Below are 22148 nucleotides of genomic sequence, written 5' to 3'. Positions count from 1 at the left end.
ATTGGGTAACAGAAGAAATATTGAACTTAATTGATGAAAGGAGAAAATATAAAAATGCAGTAAATGAAGCAGGCAAAAAGGAATACAAACGTCTCAAAAATGAGATCGACAGGAAGTTCAAAATGACTAAGCAAGGATGGCTAGAGGACAAATGTAAGGATGTAGAGGCTTGTCTCACTAGGGGTAAGATAGATACTGCCTACAGGAAAATTAAAGAGACCTTTGGAGACAAGACAACCACTTGTATGAATATCAAGAGCTCAGATGGAAACCCAGTTCTAAGCAAAGAACGGAAAGCAGTAAGGTGAAAGGAGTATATAGAGGGTCTATTCAAGGCCAATGTACTTGAGGACAATATTATGGAAATGGAAGAGGATGTAGATGAAGATGAAATGGGAGATATGATATTGCGTGAAGAGTTTGACAGAGCACTGAAAGACCTGAGTCGAAACAAGACCCCGGGAGTAGACAACATTCCATTAGAACTACTGACAGCCTTGGGAGAGCCAGTCCTGACAAAACTCTACCATCTGATAAGCAAGATATATGAGACAGGCGAAATACCCTCAGACTTCAAGAAGAATATAATAATTCCAATCCCAAAGAAAGCAGGTGTTGACAGATGTGAAAATTACCGAACTATCAGTTTAATATGTCACAACTGCAAAATACTAACGCGAATTCTTTACACACGAATGGAAAAACTAGTAGAAGCCGACCTTGGGGAAGATTTGTTTGGATTCCGTAGAAATATTGGAACACGTGAGGCTATACTGACCCTACGACTTATCTTAGAAGCTAGATTAAGGAAAGGCAAACCTACGTTTCTAGCATTTGTAGACTTAGAGAAAGCTTTTGACAATGTTGACTGGAATACTCTCTTTCAAATTCTGAAGGTGGCAGGGGTAAAATACAGGGAGCGAATGGCTATTTACAATTTGTACAGAAACCAGATGGCAGTTATAAGAGTCAAGGGACACGAAAGGGAAGCAGTGGTTGGGAAGGAAGTGAGATAGCGTTGTAGCCTCTCCCCGATGCAGCTTGTGGCACAACTTGACTAGAAGAAGGGATCGGTTGGTAGGACATGTTCTGAGGCATCAAGGGATCACCAATTTAGTATTGGAGGGCAGCATGGAGGGTAAAAATCGTAGGGGAGACCAAGAGATGAGTACACTAAGCAGATTCAGAAGGATGTAGGTTGCAGTAGTTACTGGGAGATGAAGAAGCTTGCACATGATAGAGTAGCATGGAGAGCTGCATCAAACCAGTCTCAGGACTGAAGACCACAACAACAACAACAACAACAACATCTTTATATACTTTCTCTGTCTCTCTATCTTCCAATATGCAACATCTGCATGTATACCTGAAATACTGTTGTCAGTTTTGGTTTACGTCATGTCTGATGAGAACAACCCTGTCACTGAACTGTTCACAGTATCTCACTATCTGCCCTACTTTCCTATTCATAATGAAGCCTAATCCCATTAAATCATTTTCTATTGCTGTTGATATTACTCTATACTCATCTGACCAGAAATACTGGTCTTCTTTCGGTTTCACTTCACTGACCCTCCCATTAGATCTAAATGGAGCCTTAACATTTCCCGTTTCAGATTTCCTACTTTCCGTACCACGTTCAAACTTCTGACATCCCACACCCCGACTTGTAGCATGTCATCCTTTTGTTGGTCATTCAATCTTTCTCTCATTGTTACCTCCCGCTTGGCAGTTCCCTCCCAGAGATCCATTTCAGCAGTGGTGACGTTCGTACCAGGAATGTAGGATATTTTCATTACTAATCAAAGATACTACTCCTATACCAAACAGACAACTTTCATATATGGACAGAAAAACATGGCAGGAAATTTCAATTTATAGTAGGTATACAGGGTGTAAGTGAAAACTATTTACAATGTAACACAGTGGTGAGTGGTGCAGGTGTAGTGGAAGTCGAGATGAACAATTTTATGTAGGACACTTGGAGTCTACCCAGCTGTAGTGTGATGACGAAAATCCATGACAATTTAAAACTGTGTGCCAGACCAAGATTTGAACTTGGGACCTTTGCCTTTCACTATCTCTCTCCTACCTTCCACACTTCATAGTAACTCCCGAGTTCAAGTTTCAGTCCAGAAAACAGTTTTGATCTGCCAGGAAGTTTCATATCAGTGCACATTCTGCTGCAGAGTGAATATTTCATTCTGGTAGTATGAAGATGTAGCACACAAAATCTAACAAGCCTCACCTACTGATCAGCAGCAAATACAAAGGAGGGAGGGAGGGAGTTTAATTGCAGCTGTCCGTCAAAAAATATGATGAAGTCATATGAAATGTAAAGTATTCACACTAGCACATCACCTCCACATCTTCTCACTGGATTAACACATCAGATATTGTGGGTCAATGCCTCCATGCAGCTACATCTACAAACATACTCCACACAGCACCATACAGCACATGGTACAGGGTACCTGCTACCATTGGCATCCATTTCCTTATTTTCTGTTCAAGTCACAAAGGAGTGAAGGAAACACTACAGTCTATATGCTTCTGCATGAGTCGTGGCAGTAGGTGGGTTCTGCAGTCTATATGCATTCTATATGCGTTCATAGACCTCACTTGATTAAGCTTCATGGTTCAGCACCTCAAGTTCCTGATTTTAAGAAACTAGTTTAGCATTAGGTTCTTTTTACACTATTTTGGTACTTCTCCGATTGTTGTTGTTGAGGTCTTCAGTCCTGAGACTGGTTTGATGCAGCTCTCCATGCTACTCTATCCTGTGCAAGCTTTTTCATCTCCCAGTACCTACTGCAACCTACATCCTTCTGAATCTGCTTAGTGTATTCATCTCTTGGTCTCCCTCTACGATTTTTACCCTCCACGCTGCCCTCCAAAACTAAATTGGTGATCCCCCGATGTCTCAGAACATGTCCTACCAACCGATCCCTTCTTCTGGTCAAGTTGAGCCACAAGCTGCTCTTCTCCCCAATTCTATTCAGTACCTCCTCATTAGTTATGTGATCTACCCATCTAATCTTCAGCATTCTTCTGTAGCACCTACACTCCATACAAATACTTTCAGAAACGACTTCCTGACACTTAAATCTATACTTGATGTTAACAAATTTTTCTTTTTCAGAAACGCTTTCCTTGCCACTGCCAGTTTACATTTTATATCCTCTCTACTTCGACCATCATCAGTTATTTTGCTCCCCAAATAGCAAAACTCCTTTACTACTTTAAGTGTCTCATTTCCTAATCTAATTGCCTCAGCATCACCCAACTTAATTCGACTTCATTCCATTATCCTCGTTTTGCTTTTGTTGGTGTTCATCTTATACCCTCGTTTCAAGACACTGTCCATTCCGTTCAGCTGCTCTTCCAAGTCCTTTGATGTCTCTGACAGAATTACAATGTCATCGGCAAACCTCAAAGTTTTTATTTCTTCTCCATGGATTTTAATACCTACTCCAAACTTTTCTTTTGTTTCCTTTATTGCTTGCTCAATATACAGATAGAATAACATCGGGGATAGGCTACAACTCTGTCTCACTCCCTTCCCAACCACTGCTTCCCTTTCATACCCCTCGACTCTTGTAACTGCCATCTGCTTTCTGTACAAATTGTAAATAGCCTTTTGCTCCCTGTATTTTACCCCTGCCACCTTCAGAATTTGAAAGAGAGTATTCCAATCAACATTGTCAAAAGCTTTCTCTAAGTCTACAAATGCTAGAAACGTAGGTTTGCCTTTCCTTAATTTTTCTTCTAAGATAAGTCGTAGGGTCAGTGCTGCCTCACATGTTCCAACATTTCTACAGAATCCAAACTGATCTTCCTTGAGATCGGCTTCTATCAGTTTTTCCACTCGTCTGTAAAGAAATCGCGTTAGTATTTTGCAGCTGTGACTTATTAAACTGATAGTTCGGTAATTTTCACATCTGTCAACACCTGCTTTCTTTGGGATTGGAATTATTATATTCTTCTTGAAGTCTGATGGTATTTCGCCTGTCTCATATATCTTGCTCACCAGATGGTAGAGTTTTGTCAGGACTGGCTCTCCCAAGGTTGTCAGTAGTTCCAATGGAATGCTGTCTACTCCGGGGGCCTTGTTTCGACTCAGGTCTTTCAGTGCTCTGTCAAACTCTTCACGCAATATCATATCTCCCATTTCATCTTCATCTACATCCTCTTCCATTTCCATAATACTGTCCTCAAGTACATCGCCCTTGTATAGACCCTCTATATACTCCTTCCACCTTTCTGCTTTCCCTTCTTTGCTTAGAACTGGGTTTCCATCAAAGCTCTTGATATTCATGCAAGTGGTTCTCCTTTCTCCAAAGGTCTCTTTAATTTTCCTGTAGGCAGTATCTATCTTACCCCTAGTGAGATAATCCTCTACATCCTTATATTTGTCCTGTAGCCATCCCTGCTTATAGCACTATTCAAAATGACCTCTGTCGGTCATTAGATAAGGGCGATGAAGCTGACGTACATCCTTTCACGCAATTACATTAAGCCTGTCATACTAATTTGACCCTTTTCAGGTGAATAGCACTTAGAATTTAATATAGTAACTTTACACGCTTATCCAAGCATAGTCATCAAATACTATCACCGACCGCAAGTAATTGAAAAATGGGTTATTCATCCCCCGTATTTTTAGCCTGCTTCCTGCTGATGGTATTTTGTCTGTCCTGCATGCATGTGTTTTGACCATCCGTGGAATTTGCTATCCCTCATATATAGTTTCAGCCTATCCACATTTTATAGTTATATAAAATTGTCCGTGAGCTAGGACATTGTAAACACACACACATTAACTTCCTGCGCCTTTGACCTGGTCATCGAATCACTTTCATTACACATTTTATGCCAATCACATGGAAGAAGACGATTTCTCAATTTGTGCATGTGCATTCCTTTCTGACATTCTCACAGCCTAGCTGCTGGTGCCACCTCAGTTTACCTGAGAGCCCGCAACCCACCGAATGTTGGCTGGGGTGAGGAAGCATGCTTCTGACGTTTGAGCTAAGTACAGCTATTGACATGGTACACACGTACCGTTTATTTTACATTTTATGCGAGTCTTTTGCCCTTTTGGGCATTCTGTATTAATGTTGGACCATGCCTCTTTAGGCAGTTTGTAGTTTTAGTGTGTTCCAGAGAAGGTGTGGTAATCCGTGCCAAAACCTAGGTCAATATCCGGTTTCCATTTGCAATCGAGGTAGATTCTTTATGATAATTGACATGACTGTGTCAAGCAGCATACTGTATTTGAACATTACTGCATTGTTTTTTCTGACTCACCTGGAATAACTTATATTTTTGCAAGTTTCTATCAAAGTCATCCTGAATCATCCTACAGCACTCAAAGATGACCGTTTCCCACACAATAGAGCATCACAAGGAAACAGTTGCATATAGCTGCTGACTCACCCTCTCCATCAGACTGTTTATGTATATGGAGAACAAGACTGTCCTATCACACTTCCCTGGGGCATTCCCAGCTATATTTTTGTCTCCATCTAGGATACACACATACTTGAGAACATACACTGAATATATTGATCTTCATTAATGGTCTGCAGTGTGGCGCAGTGTGAAAAGCTTACCGCAAATCTAGGAATATTGAATCTGCCTAGCTCCCTTTATCCATGGCTCCCACATCATCATATGAGAAATTGGCATGTTGAGTTTTCCACAACAGATGTGGTCTAAGGAGATTTATTATATTCAAACTTAAGAGTATGCTCCAGAACACTGTAGCAAACTGACATTAAGGACAATGTTCTGCATTTTTTTTGGGTCCTTTCTTTTACCTTTACCTTTCACCTTTATCTGCACTATTTTTCAGTCACCTGAGATTTTCCATTAGGTGATGGACTCATGATATGTGCAAACTAAGTAAGTGGTCATGCTAGAATATTCTGTAAAACCAAATCAGGACCCCATATGGACAAGGTGACTTACTTTTTCCAACTGTTTATCAGCTGTCTTCCAATGCTAGGGGTGCCTCTTTCTATGTTCTCCATAAACGAATTTGAAGGGCAATGGTACATATGGAGGATCATCTAACATGAACTGTTTCTTAGATGCAAAATTTACAACTTCAGCTTTCCTTCTCTTGTCTTCCACTGCCATATCAGACTGGTCTAAGAGTAAATGAATAGATGCCTTTGACTTACTTTGTGATTTTAGAGAAGACCATTGTCAGGTTGTCATATCACAGCTACAAAAAGATTAAGTGTACAGATCAAGGTCTTCTCTAACTGGCTGCAGTGTGTTCTATCTTATTTTGAATCAGCTGATCAGCCACTGAAACAAATTACTGTCTCAGCAGTGCGAGACTAGTATGCACAGAACAATCACTGTGCACCAGTTTCTTCTTCAGAGGTATCCATTAATGCTATACCTACTTGGTTACACGTATGTATTTCCCCTAGTTCTGGTATCGTGTGGAATGAAATCTACTTTTCCTGACTATATTGATAGTGAAGAGAGATCTTCATATGTGCTCATCCTTTCCTGCTGAAATAAGGTCAGATGATTTTGTTTTAACTTCTTTTAGAGGATGAGGTAACTAGAGACAGGGAACAAGTTCTTACCACACAAGGGTAGGGGAGGATACTGGTCCCATACTTTTTAAAGGAGAGATTCTAGAATGTGCCTCAAGTAATTCAGGGAAGCTATAGGAAATATACACTCCTGGAAATGGAAAAAAGAACACATTGACACCGGTGTGTCAGACCCACCATACTTGCTCCGGACACTGCGAGAGGGCTGTACAAGCAATGATCACACGCACGGCACAGCGGACACACCAGGAACCGCGGTGTTGGCCGTCGAATGGCGCTAGCTGCGCAGCATTTGTGCACCGCCACCGTCAGTGTCAGCCAGTTTGCCGTGGCATACGGAGCTCCATCGCAGTCTTTAACACTGGTAGCATGCCGCGACAGCATGGACGTGAACCGTATGTGCAGTTGACAGACTTTGAGCGAGGGCGTATAGTGGGCATGCGGGAGGCCGGGTGGACGTACCGCCGAATTGCTCAAACACGTGGGGCATGAGGTCTCCACAGTACATCGATGTTGTCGCCAGTGGTCGGCGGAAGGTGCACGTGCCCGTCGACCTGGGACCGGACCGCAGCGACGCACGGATGCACGCCAAGACCGTAGGATCCTACGCAGTGCCGTAGGGGACCGCACCGCCACTTCCCAGCAAATTAGGGACACTGTTGCTCCTGGGGTATCGGCGAGGACCATTCGCAACCGTCTCCATGAAGCTGGGCTACGGTCCCGCACACCGTTAGGCCGTCTTCCGCTCACGCCCCAACATCGTGCAGCCCGCCTCCAGTGGTGTCGCGACAGGCGTGAATGGAGGGACAAATGGAGACGTGTCGTCTTCAGCGATGAGAGTCGCTTCTGCCTTGGTGCCAATGATGATCGTATGCGTGTTTGGCGCCGCGCAGGTGAGCGCCACAATCAGGACTGCATACGACCGAGGCACACAGGGCCAACACCCGGCATCATGGTGTGGGGAGCGATCTCCTACACTGGCCGTACACCACTGGTGATCGTCGAGGGGACACTGAATAGTGCACGGTACATCCAAACCGTCATCGAACCCATCGTTCTACCATTCCTAGACCGGCAAGGGAACTTGCAGTTCCAACAGGACAATGCACGTCCGCATGTATCCCGTGCCACCCAACGTGCTCTAGAAGGTGTAAGTCAACTACCCTGGCCAGCAAGATCTCCGGATCTGTCCCCCATTGAGCATGTTTGGGACTGGATGAAGCGTCGTCTCACGCGGTCTGCACGTCCAGCACAAACGCTGGTCCAACTGAGGCGCCAGGTGGAAATGGCATGGCAAGCCGTTCCACAGGACTACATCCAGCATCTCTACGATCGTCTCCATGGGAGAATAGCAGCCTGCATTGCTGCGAAAGGTGGATATACACTGTACTAGTGCCGACATTGTGCATGCTCTGTTGCCTGTGTCTATGTGCCTGTGGTTCTGTCAGTGTGATCATGTGATGTATCTGACCCCAGGAATGTGTCAATAAAGTTTCCCCTTCCTGGGACAATGAATTCACGGTGTTCTTATTTCAATTTCCAGGAGTGTACTTTGGGATGACAAACTAAAGCCCATTGCCTCCCTAATCTGTAGACTACCAATTACAAGAGAATATATTCTGCAGTAACAACTCACAAGCACATGCTTCTACATTTTTTATCTATAAAAAACTGCTTGCTGGGTCATTCCATGCCATGTGGTCTAGAGGTTTCCACAAGACAATAATAGATTTTAATGAAATTTTGTTTGAACATTCACACATGTTCCCAATAAACGTTCATAAAGATACATGATCACCAATTCAATACTTCCAGAAAAACAGTCACATATTTGACCCCACACTACAGCTATCAACAGTGCACCTATGAGTTTTTGGCAACTCTGAGACGTAATATCCCCGGCAATATTTTCTTGAAAGAAATAAAACTATGCAATCTTGTCCAATTTTTTGTGCTCTCTTGAGCAAAATAATAAAAAAAAATGTCCTGGTTGATTTTCGAATGGATAATTTGAAGCAAACTTGGCTGAAAAAATTGACACTTGAAAAATATGTGAAGTTTAGCTTTTTATATCTTTGAAAGTAACCGCAGAATAAACCTGAAACTTTGCAAGTATAAACTTACCAATAAACGGTCTTAGACCATAAAATTTCATTCTTCTACAGCTTTCCACCTGTTCACAAATTGAGGGCAAAAATTACCATTTACCTAAAAATGCCAAAAATTGCTATTTTGGCCCTCTTAAAGAAAAAAAAGAGTCATCTGCCGACTCTTTTAACCCACTGTCATTGAGAAGACCATCTTCTAAAACATCTAAAACTAGATTTGGTTTTGCAATGTGAGCATATAAGGCCCTAAAAAAATAAATAATGCCAAGGTGGAGGTGCTCTGAAAATGGGCCTGTATTCCACTGGTACTTAAATTAAATCTTACATCTTTTATTATATTTCACAATTGTTTAGTACTTTCTCAGGTGACAATATTAAAAGTCTTGATGACTAGGACATGAGATAATGTCTGAATAACATTAAAAAATTTCAAAAATAGGGTGTCTTTTGTAATGTCTCATTGTTACATATTTCAGTCTGTTTTTCTGCTGTAGCTACAGAGTCAAAATGGTTATAAACTTCACAACTTCATTGTGCACAAGCAACGTAATGGAGATCATGGTTGAAAAATTATTGCATAACAGCTGCAGCACACACTGTCTAAATAGCCTTCAGGTTTTACACCACTGTCACATGGTGTAAATTTTGGTGAAGTTCATAGCATTCTTCCTGATATTTTTTGGACTGGTTTTATGTCACAGAGAATTATTAGTGTGTGTCTTTATTGTGACATATCATTATTGACGTGCTAGTTTAATTCCAGTTTAAGGCCGTGTATTTTGTGTAAGTACATTGTGCAGTTTATGTGGAACATTAGTGTACTGATGAAAAATTTTATAATTGCATTGCTACAGTCCATGATGGTTCCTTTTAAAGTGAGAAAGGCAGTAGCATCATCTTCATCGGGGCTAAGCCCGATAGATGAGCAACAGCAGCCCCAGATGGATTTTGTTTACGACAGGTTCTCAAGCTTGATACGGGTTTCTTCACACAGGCTTCCAAGCCCGATACGTTCCTAAACATGTCATGGAAAAATACTGGAAGGGGTCTCTTTTAGGAACCTAAGCTGAAGTCTACCTCAAGCTACTTAAATTTTTTGCAGATGTCATTAATTTGCTGCAGGATGTCATGAGCAAAAATATAATGCCAGAAACTTGTGTCACTGAGAGGATTGTTAAGGATGAAATTTCTGTAAGACAGAACTCAAAGAAACACACTTTACAAATGTGATTATTAGAGGCACAAAACAGATGAAAACTGTTCTATTTTATTGGATGCCTCAGACATTTCATTCTTTTTATAAAAATAATTTGTAGAGCTGAATGCTGTAGAGATGTCTAAAAATCAAGAAAGACAACTTATTTGCAGTTTTTCTGACTCCAGCTCATTTGCTAGCCATCAGAACTTTTGAGTAGAACTTTTCATAGAGAGTACTAAACAATTGTAGAACATAATAAAAGATGTCAGATTTGAGTACCAGCAGAAAATGGCCTATTTTCAACGCACCTCCACCTAGTCATAGTTTTTAGGGCCTTATTTGCTCACAATGCAAAAGCAAATATAGTTTTTAGGTGGTTTGGAATGTGATCTTTCTAATGAAAATTGCAGAAGGCTTTTTGCAAAAGTGGACCAAAAATAACCATTCTTGTGATTTTTCTTTCTTTTTACAAAAAATTGTCTCAATTTGTAAACTACTGGAAAGCAGTAGGTGAATGAAATTTTATATTCGAAGATTTGTATTGACAAGTTATTACATGCATAGTTTCAGGTTTATCCCACAATTGCTTCCAGAGAGATAGAAAGCCAAATTTGTTCACGCATGTATTTTTTCGACCAATTTTGCTTCATCTTTTAGTTCCTTTTTAGGACCTTATATGCTCACACTGAAAAATCAAATACAGTTTTTAAGTGGATTTTTAATGAAAACAGATGACTTTCTCATGAATGTCGGCCAAAAATTGCCAGTTTCGGTGTTTTCAGGAAAGTCGCCAACTTTGTCTTCAGTTTGTAAATTATTGGAAAGCAGTAGGAGAATGATATTTTATATTCTCAGTCATTGTATTGGTAAGTTTACTCAGTGGAGAGTTTCATGTTTATCCCACAATTACTTCTGGAGAGATAAAAAGCTAAATTTCACTGTTTTTTTTAAGATCTATTTTTTCAGACAACTTTGCTTCAAATTACCCATACGAAAATCAGTCAGGAAATCTTTTTATTAATTAACTCGCAAGAGTGGAAAAAGACCTGCAAGATGGCCTAGTTTTGTTTCTTTCAAGGAAATATTTCCAGAGATACTACATCTCAAATTTGCTGATAACTCACAGGTGCACTGCTGATAGCTGCACTATGGTGTCAAACAAATGACTGTAACTCTGCAAGCATTAAATTGGCGAAAGTAAAAATTTACCAGTGTCCATTGGGAAAACGTGGGAACGTACACATAAAATTTCAGCAAAATTCAAGATGGCCACGCAGGAAATTTTCGAAATCAGACCACTTGGCATGTAGAGGTCCTGTTTCAGTATATGAAAGTATTCACAGAAACAATCAAATTACGTCTGCCCTGGTGACCTCATGAAGGTATGTAACATGGAATTACGAACACAGTAAATCTTGAGCATATGATAAATGTCTATGGTATTCTTGTCAGTTTAACAGTCATCATAGTTGATACCTACGTCTATGTCTATACACTGGATTTAATGTTACAATGGATACTTTTGATAACACTATCAACCCTTCCCCCCTTCTTCTCCTGATGAGTTCACAAAAAGTGTGGGTTAATAATGACTGCTGATAAGCCTCTGTATGACCTCAAATTTCTTATCATATTTTACAGACTATAAAACACACTTATTTCTTCAAAACATTGATTCCAAAATTCAGATGCATCTTATACTTGAAATTAACATAAAAATGTCTAGTGTTTGATCTAAAATTCCTGCCACTCTTAAAAATGCCACATATTCCATGCCACAAGAAACCTATCTTTATCTGGCAATATTGGATCCAACTGACAGCAGCAGTCCCCGATGCAACGGACATGAATTGCAGAGATTCACAAACTTGCTCATATTGTCTCTCCCCCGTCCTGCAATCACTGACTAGCCTATGATAGGTCATTCCAATCTACAATGCTGGTGAACTTGAATTAAAAGTAATGTGTGTTATCGATAATAGTACAATATTTTTGCTAGTAGCTAGTTTCATAATGGAAAAAATGGAAAATGTACTCATATGATGCAGGCTATAAACTGAAAGTAATAGCATATGCAGAAGAACATGGAAATAGAGTAGCTGAGTGGCATTTCGACTCTGAAAAAACCATTTGCAATTAGTGGGCCAGTAAAGAAGAATTGTAACCATGAAAACAAGTGGACATGAAAAATTGCACTACATTGTTGTCCTTCACGCTGTGTATGAAACTTAATCCAATGATTATTATCAAGCACAAAACAATGCCAAAACCTTCTGAAATTCCGCCACATGTTCTTCACCTACATGATGAGGGTTGAACGGGCAAGGCTGACACGAAATTATGGATTAATAGTGTGGGAGGGAAGGAAATGTCCTTTATTGAAGAATTCTCTTCTTGTGCTAGATCAGTTTAGTAGTCATTTGAAAAACTCTGTGAAAGAGAAACTGAGACAGGGATATACAGAGCTTGCTGTTATTCTGGGAGGATTTACTTCACAATTGCAACTTCTTGACATCTCAATAAATAAACCATTTGAAGTGTATATGAAAGAGGAATGGAACAAATGGATAAGGGATGAAACCTAACATGAATTCATGCTAAAGTGAGCTTAAATGACCTACAATCAATCAAGTGTGTCAGTGGAGAAACCAGACATGATCTGGAGTGAGAGAAGACATTACTGTTAAATCTTTCAAGAAGTGCGGCATAAGTAATGTTCTCGATGGCAGTGAAGGCCATATTTCTACATGAGGAAGACAGAGATGAGGAAGAAGAAGAAGAAGAAGAAGAAGAAGAAGGGAAGAAAGCTGACACGACAATTTTCATGGATTTTAAAGGTCACTTCAATTTTATAAACTAAGAATTGCAGTCAATAATGGGTACAATCAGAATATGATTGATTACATGTTCAGTAAGAAAACTTCCCAAAATTGTTCGACTTTGAGCAACAACCTCCCCACTGATAGCAAAGAAGCTAAAAAATTTATTTCTATTCCTTTCTTGGCCAATATATCATATAGGATAAAACGTCTTCTAAAGAAAAAGTATAACTGTAACGTCTCATTGCAGGCGATTGGTTTTCCAATTCAGGGGTTTACAAACTAACCTGTAACAACTGTCCTTCATATTATATTGGTCAAACAGGCAGAGCTGGTAAAGACAAGATATAAAGAACACCTATTAGGTAAAAAAGGAGTGAATATACACAATTCCGTAGAAATGTCGGAACACGTGAGGCAGTACTGACCTTACGACTTATCTTAGAAGCTAGATTAAGGAAAGGCAAACCTACATTTCTAGAATTTGTAGACTTAGAGAAAGCTTTTGACAATGTCGACTGGAATACTCTCTTTCAAATTCTAAAAGTGGCAGGGGTAAAATACAGGGAACGAAAGGCTATTTACAATTTGTACAGAAAGCAGATGGCAGTTATAAGTGTCAAGGGGCATGAAAGGGAAGCAGTGGTTGGGAAGGGAGTGAGACTGGGTTGTAGCCTCTCCCTGATGTTATTCAATATGTATATTGAGCAAGCAGTGAAGGAAACAAAAGAAAAATTCGGAGTAGGTATAAAAATCCATGGAAAAGAAATAAAAACTTTGAGGTTCGCCGATGACATTGTAATTCTGTCAGACAGAGCAAAGGACTTGGAAGAGCAGTTGAACGGAATGGACAGTGTCTTGAAAGGAGGATATAAGATGAACATCAACAAAAGGAAAACGAGGATAATGGAATGTAGTCGAATTAATTCGGGTGATGCTGATGGAATTAGATTAGGAAATGAGACACTTAAAGTAGTAAAGGAGTTTTGCTATTTTGGGAGCAAAATAACTGATGATGGTTGAAGTAGAGAGGATATAAATTGTAGACTGGCAATGGCAAGGAAAACGCTCCTGAAGAAGAGAAATTTGTTAACATCGAGTATAGATTTAAGTGTCAGGAAGTCATTTCTGAAAGTATTTGTATGGAGTGTAGCCATGTATGGAACTGAAACATGGACGATAAATATTTTGGACAAGAAGAGACTAGAAGCTTCCAAAATGTGGTGCTACAGAAGAATGCTGAAGATTAGATGGGTAGATCACATAACTAATGAAGAGGTATTGAACAGAATTGGGGAGAAGAGGAGTTTGTGGCACTACTTGTCAAGAAGAAGGGACCAGTTTGTAGGACATGTTCTGAGGCATCAGGGGATCACAAATTTAGCATTGGAGGGCAGCGAGGAGGATAAAAATTATAGAGGAAGACCAAGAGATGAATACACTAAGCAGATTCAGAAGGATGTAGATTGCAGTAGGTACTGGGAAATGAAGAAGCTTGCACAGGATGGAGTAGCATAGAGAGCTGCATCAAACCAATCTCAGGACTGAAGACCACAACAACAACATACACAATTCTACTTTTGCTGAACACCTCCTGATAGAAAGTCATACTCCAAAACATTTATAAGACACTGTTTCCTACACAGAGAAGACAAAGGGCGTAGATTAGATCTGTGGGAAGAGTTACAAATTTTCAAACATCTTGAGCTCAAGGATGGTAATATACTGAACGACCAGTTGAACCTTGCTTGTAGACAATTTTTCGAAGGCTTTAAACCTGTACTGTTTACGGTATAACATTAATGCTGGTAACCTTAGTGGTTTATTTCCTCAGGAAGCTATGATGCACCTTCAGTGCTTTAAGCTCACTACCTCTTATGTAATGGTGGTTTTGTCACGATGTATGTTTGCTACTACATCGGCCTTATGTGATTTTGCCTAAAATTTTGTTTTTCCTGTGAATGTGTATTAACAGGATCGTGTACCAGTGTTCGTAATTCTTTCTTGACAAGAGCCATTATTGTCAATTTTAAAGTTCTGACTTGTATACCGTTTGTGGGCTTCACTAATATAGTAATGAATAGATATCAGGGAAGCTCACAAAAGCTCTGTATGGAGAGTTTTAAAAACCTGTCATTCTTCTGTAAGTGAAACAAGATAAATTTCATTACAGTATTGATTCTGCAGATGATCCATGATCAAGTCTAAGTAGATGAAAGAAAACCATGCACATGCACTGTAAATATTATCCCAACCAAATCCACTCCACCTTTGCTACTCTGTGATATTTATTTTTACAGGCAGGCTAAAATTCTCATGAAAATAATTCAAACTGCTCCCACCTTGCTTAAGTCTAATAGAGAAATCGCTTCGAGACAATCCTTAGTTCTGTCTCAGTTTAGTACACCAGCTTTCTCAGAAATGATCAAATACACGTGGATCACATAAAAGTTGATCAAAGAGAAATTAATCATTTTGAATTTAATTGAAATGTGTTTGCCGGTATCGCTTCTGAAAAATCCATGTGCCTGCAAGGCAGTAGCTTCCATTAAATGTGCATGGTACTCTACAAATTTGTGTTTCAGTTGCTTCTAAGACAAATATCGTATGAAATTCTGTTCTAGCATGCAATAGTCAGTAAGGCAATTCTGTAATCACTCTGTAATAAACAGAATACATAACTGAAGAAAATTTGCTGTAATGATTGATTTATTAACAAAATTAATACCATGAAAATGACTATTTTTTAATAATTCTGAATGAGGCATACTATTTAATAATATTCTATATGATAAAATTGAAAAAGGAGGATTCAAACCCATGTCACCAGCATTGTTAGCTATGGACCTCACGGCTGCACCAGGGTCGCTCAGTGGAAAAGTGACTAATGTTACAGGTATAGGAGATACACACAAGACTAAAACAGCGATCTTCCAAGAAACTCAAGAGCTGCCGCATGAAAAGCCAGTACCCAGATATTCAGGACAGGTCCTTCTACAACATACCTACGACTGATCAAAGTCCATCATTAACGAGTCCGATGGTCCCATTGTTATGCACATGCATATTTTACGGTTGTCACTGTTGCTAGAATCAATTGTTTATTCAAACAGTGATGGCTGTTTCAGTCTAATTATTCACATTATGCTACACTTATTCATGCTGACATCAACTGCCAGTCCTCATATCAAATATTATTTCCTACAGGTCTTCTCGCATTTCCCTACAACTGTGGGAAATTCCACTTCCTATATACAATAGCATCACCTGAAAAATAGCCTGAAGGGGTTTATGACATTATCACTAGATTACTTAGATTAACCATGAACAATAAATAACATTTGACACCCTTAGTGTACACTCAAAGTTACTTTCACACCTGATGATTTCGTCCCATTAAGAAAAACATGTTGCATACCACTTGCTAGGAAGTCGTCAATAAAATCACAAAGCTGCTCTGATGTATCATAAGCTCATATTTTTTTCACTGGGCAATAATGCTGAAATGGTATTATATGAGTCAAGGAACATGGTTGTTCCTTGAGGGCTCTCGAAATGGCCACAAATAAAATACTCTTACATTACATACTTAGTATCTAATACAACGTAACAAATACCACACCTCTGTCCAGGCTATTCTCTTCAAACAGTTACATACAATCAGTATGCACAAAAAATTTAAGTATACTGTAATATAATGCACAAGAAAAAAAAGAGAGGAAATATTATATTATTAGACTTTCATGATTTACTTCATAAGTGTCATATACATTTTCCAACTCTTTACCACATTATTCACTTGTTAATGTACTTTACATTATAGAATCATTCTTAGACGTACATTCCAGAATAAAGACAGCACAGTATGAAACTGATGATACATTTGATACCTAAATGCCTAGGGCTTTCAACTCAAAGTGTCCTCTAACTATCAAACGCTCACTTGTCACCACATCGAGAGGTCATTGATATGAAGCATTCCAATGAACCACTTTTCTACCAAAAACTGGCTGCCAGAAGAATTCTAGAAGTCTGTCTTCTGGGTAATTAATTTCCACCAATAAAAACGGAAATACAGAACTGTCCGATTCTACCCATCTGTTTTGACCCATTATGTCACAAACATGGCGGAAACGACCATACACTATGACTCCAATATGGAGCCTATGACGTCATTATGTAAACATGATCACAAACACGAAAAAAAAAATTGAAAAACCAACACACACACATTCCACAAAAAATCTAATGAAACTAATGGGACAAGCGTCAGAAATTGGGGTTTTTGGGTGGGGACAAAGTAAATATAAACAAATTTAGACACACACCACAATACCAAACCACACAAAATGACGAAAAAAACCGACAACACAAAACTCCACAAATTCCACTAAACACAATATCCCCTGGAATCGAACACTTCCCTTGACCTATACTGGTCAACAGAAACTACCGATACCAAATCATAAAACCCAAAACTACAACCACGTCCGTCCACAATCATCATTATCTCAAAAAATACAACAAACCACAAAATTGGAATCAAACACTTCTCTTGACCTGTTATCCTTACGACATCTCCAAATACAGCCGACCCTGGTCCGAGACGCCGGGACTTTACTAAGCCTCATTTGTTCATGACATACTGAGCACTTCAAGACTTCATCAAAAAATCCGAATAGTTAAAGAAATTTTATTAGATACAACACACTGTCCCCCATCATCGCCGATAACCGAAAACTGTTGACCTTGTCAGACACATCTATACCTACCAAAGACATAAAAAAAGCAATTTACCAAAATCCACACACTACGAACACTGCAATACCAGTTTGATTTTACACAGAGTACGCGAAGGAACTTGCCCCCCTTCCTGCAGCGGTGTACCGTAGGTCTCTAGAAGAGCGTAGCGTTCCAAAGGATTGGAAAAGGGCACAGGTCATCCCCCTTTTCAAGAAGGGACGTCGAACAGATGCGCAGAACTATAGACCTATATCTATAACGTCGATCAGTTGTAGAATTTTAGAACACGTATTATGTTCGAGTATAATGACTTTTCTGGAGACTAGAAATCTACTCTGTAGGAATCAGCATGGGTTTCAAAAAAGACGTTCGCGTGAAACCCAGCTCGCGCTATTCGTCCATGAGACTCAGAGGGCGATAGACACGGGTTCACAGGTACATGACGTGTTTCTTGACTTCCGCAAGACATTCGACACAGTTCCCCAGAGTCGTTTAATGAACAAAGTAAGAGCATTTGGACTATCAGACCAATTGTGTGATTGGATTGAGGAGTTCCTAGATAACAGAATGCAGCATGTCATTCTCAATGGAGAGAAGTCTTCCGAAGTAAGAGTGATTCCAGGTGTGCAGCAGGGGAGTGTCACAGGACCGTTGCTATTCACAATATACATAAATGACCTGGTGGATGACATCGTAAGTTCACTGAGGCTTTTTGCAGATGATGCTGTGGTGTATCGAGAGGTTGTAACAATGGAAAATTTTACTGAAATGCAGGAGGATCTGCAGCGAATTGACACATGGTGCAGGGAATGGCAATTGAATCTCAATGTAGACAAGTGTAATGTGCTGCGAATACATAGAAAGATAGATCCCTTATCATTTAGCTACAAAATAGCAGGTCAGCAACTGGAAGCAGTTAATTCCATAAATTATCTGGGAGTATGCATTAGGAGTGATTTAAAATGGAATGATCATATAAAGTTGATCGTCGGTAAAGCAGATGCCAGACTGAGATTCATTGGAAGAATCCTAAGGCAATGCAATCCGAAAACAAAGGAAGTAGGTTACAGTACGCTTGTTTGCCCACTGCTTGAATACTGCTCAGCAGTGTGGGATCCGTACCAGATAGGGTTGATAGAAGAGATAGAGAAGATCCAACGGAGAGCAGTGCGCTTCGTTACAGGATCATTTAGTAATCGCGAAAGCATTACGGAGATGATAGATAAACTCCAGTGGAAGACTCTGCAGGAGAGACGCTCAGTAGCTCGGTACAGGCTTTTGTTAAAGTTTCAAGAACATATCTTCACCGAAGAGTCAAGCAGTATATTGCTCCCTCCTACATATATCTCGTGAAGAGACCATGAGGATAAAATCAGAGAGATTAGAGCCCACACACAAGGGAGAACCGATAGAGGTACTCAGGGTACCCTCCGCCACACACCGGCAGGTGGCTTGCGGAGTATGGATGTAGATGTAGAAATAACAAAACTAAAATCATTAACTCACTGAAAAATTTTCCTCTGAAAGCACAGTCCCGATACCACACACGTACAATGCTATCACGCAAATGAACCCAATACGTAACACACTACCCATAAACACACCACCAGAGAGCACCACCGATCACATCAAAACGACACCTACAAACACGCCACTCGCACAAACTAAATTTCGTGCCGTCGTGACGTCACACACCACAACAGCCTTATGTCACAGGTCAAAGCTGACGGGTGGGATAGGACGCTTCGGTCGACCCATAAACATTAACCTTTGTCCATTACTTATCAACTAGTGAAGAATATATCATTGTCATTTTATATAACACTGTCTATATAGTGACACCAAAAACAAATTTCACTAACAACGTGGAAGCAGCAGTCGTTTTCTTAAATTTTAAATGAGCAAAATAGGTTTTCACTCAATACCAGTAAACAATAAAGATGATCATTAACCTCAGGCACCATAAATTAATCATTCAGTTTACATACCTCTCCTGAGCATTTAAAGCAAGAGTTTTGCCAATATTCAAAAATGGATAATACAGAAAACTATAGACCAATATCACTTTCATTTTCATTTTCAAAGATAAGCAAAGTAGTCATGAAATACATAATCACGGGGTAAATTAATAAATATTTCTCACTAATGAAATCACATTTTGGATTGAGGCATGGCAGTAGTACAGAAACAGTGATATCAGTAATGAAGGTCCTGGACTGTGTAACACTTATAAATTTGTCCAAGGCACAGTAGATCATAAAATACCTTTCTATAAACCATAAGCACAAGGGAAAAAGAGTAGAAGTAAACACGTGGTTCCAGTCATATCTCAAAAATATAGTATATAGAACAGAAAGAATTCACAGACAAATATAAACGTTTAAATGCATAAGGAAGCATTATCAGATGGTACACACATCCACAAAGGTGTAGCACACAGGGGTACATTGGGTGCAATCCTATTTTTGGATCTACAATAATAACTTCCCAGAATGTGTCATGCAGGGAGACATAATTCTGTTTTTCATCCACAAACATACTCTACAAACTACCACACAGTGAACAGCAGAGGGCACATTCTGCTACTGCTAGTAATTCCTTTCATGTTCAACTCACAGATGGAGAAATGGAAAAACAATAGCCTATAAGCCTCTATGCAAGCCCCAATTCCTCTTGAATTGTGATTTTGATCCTTTCATGACATATATGTTGGTGGCAGTAGGATTGTTCTGCAGTCTATTGCAAATGTTGTTTCTCTAATAATGTTTTGCAAAAAGACTGTCTTCCCACACATGGTATTTCTGTAACACTTGAGTGATACTTGAATTTACAAAAATTTTTAAGGGTGGATATAGCCAACCAACTGATGCAGAAAGTACATATCACAAGAACAATTAAAAAAAACACATCATATGCTTGCTATGCTCTAAGGATACTTGCATCTATATGTAGTAGTAATTGCTTCAAAGTAACTAATTAGAATTATGTATATATTCACTCAGTTACTGCATATGATATAATATTCTGGTACTCAACCAGAAAGGACATAGGAAAAATTTTCAGCACATCAAAAGAGGGTTCTTCGGGTTATAGAGAGCTAAAGATCTTAACTGTCCCCTGTGAATATATTCCAAATATTAATGTACATCAGAACATTGCTATACCACAAGCTGTCTACACACAAAAACAACACAATAACCAATGAGTGCTAATATCTAGAAAGGAAAAAAAAAATTGGAAACTTAAAATACAAAATACCATGTCCCATACGTGATACTTGTGATTAAAATTTTATTACAAAATACCTCCAGGCATTATAGTTATATCTGAGCTAGACAGTTTGAAAAAAAAAGTATCTCTTCAAAAAGTTACTGTACATTGCAAGATTCAGTAAATTAAATAGAAATGTAACAGAGTTAGCAATTAGGACCAATGTGGAAAAAGACTGTGTCATAGTACAGACACTATATTGTGTTATAAATGCTATTGGTTACTGTCTTCATGTATGCACTAATTACGTATATTTGTCACTTTTGTTGATATTTAAATCAATTTATTTGTTATGTGTATATACCTTAGGAAACCCAAATCATCTACATGATCGCTGGTTGACAAATAAACATGAATTACAAAATCAATCTATCCGTCAACATAATTAAAACAAAGTACACTAACCTTTGATAGAAAGTAGTGTGTTATAAGGGGTACTATGATTAGTACCCCACACACCAACAACAGAATTCGTGAGAGTCTTAACATGACTCAGGCAATGCACTTCTTTTCCTATTGCAATACGCCATAAACCCCCGACTCGAAAGCCATACTGCGGAATATGTTCTGCTACAGACGTGAGTGTCATTCTATAACAGTTTGTCAACTGCATGTCAAACAACGTGTTGAGTCTTTCTCCTGCAAAAACGAGATAAAATTTGTGTGTCATGGAATGAAATACGAATAAACATACTGAGTGAAATAACAGCTGACTCTACAACAACACATTATCTGAACAAAAACACACTATAACATCCTTCTTGCGCAGACTATAGATATAATTACGGTTACAGTATAATTATTTACAAGTAGTATGTTCTACATCCTGGAGGATCTTCTATCTCATTATGGATCAACTGGAAGAAATTGTGCATGTGTATCTATGTGTGATATTATCTAATCTAATCTTACCGGTTGGTGAGACATTTCCTTACAGCACAGTGTTTTCCAATCACAACATTAAACACAGACAATAACAATGACAAACCAGAGATAACATACGTGTCCACTGACAACTGAAGTGACAACTACAATACCTGCCGAGCAAAGATTTTCACTATAACTAGAGCAGGATTCCCAAGTGCAAAAGATAGATAGCGAATCAACGTATAGCTGAAACTATAAATTTCTCTAGTATGTACACAGTCGCTCCAAGCAACGAGAAAGCAGCCGTAAAACTAAAGTTTGTTTTCAATCATTCTCCTAGTTAATAAGCGAAATAGTTATTAAATTTTTGCGTTAAAAGCATTATTAAATTATCAATAGACATGAATTATCGTGAAATATTTGTAAAAACAGCGAATCTCTTTGATTTAGTGACATAAGCTACAACGTAATGATAAAGAAATACTTTCGGATATGCATAAAATTGCAGCTTACTCCACCAAAAACAAGAGAATATAAACAAATATTTCATACACGACAAGGATAT

General features: G+C 39.1%; 1 protein-coding gene across 1 annotated transcript in view; it reads right to left on the bottom strand.

The window, feature by feature from the left end:
• LOC124777139 (exostosin-3) overlaps positions 1-21738 on the bottom strand; it is a 150544-nt gene extending 128806 nt beyond the window's left edge. The window contains exons 1-2 of the mRNA XM_047252433.1: positions 21629-21738; positions 21122-21355 (exon numbers count right to left, since the gene is read on the bottom strand). Coding sequence (XP_047108389.1) covers positions 21122-21205 — 84 coding nt within the window. The 5' untranslated portion in view covers positions 21206-21355; positions 21629-21738. The remainder of the gene's footprint in view (positions 1-21121; positions 21356-21628) is intronic.
• Positions 21739-22148: the final 410 nt, after the last annotated feature.

This window comes from Schistocerca piceifrons, chromosome 2 (genome assembly GCF_021461385.2).
Source record: "Schistocerca piceifrons isolate TAMUIC-IGC-003096 chromosome 2, iqSchPice1.1, whole genome shotgun sequence".
In the NCBI taxonomy this organism is placed as follows: Eukaryota; Metazoa; Arthropoda; class Insecta; order Orthoptera; family Acrididae; genus Schistocerca; species Schistocerca piceifrons.
Note: the sequence above shows the minus strand (reverse complement) of the source record. Positions and strands in the feature narration are given on the sequence as shown.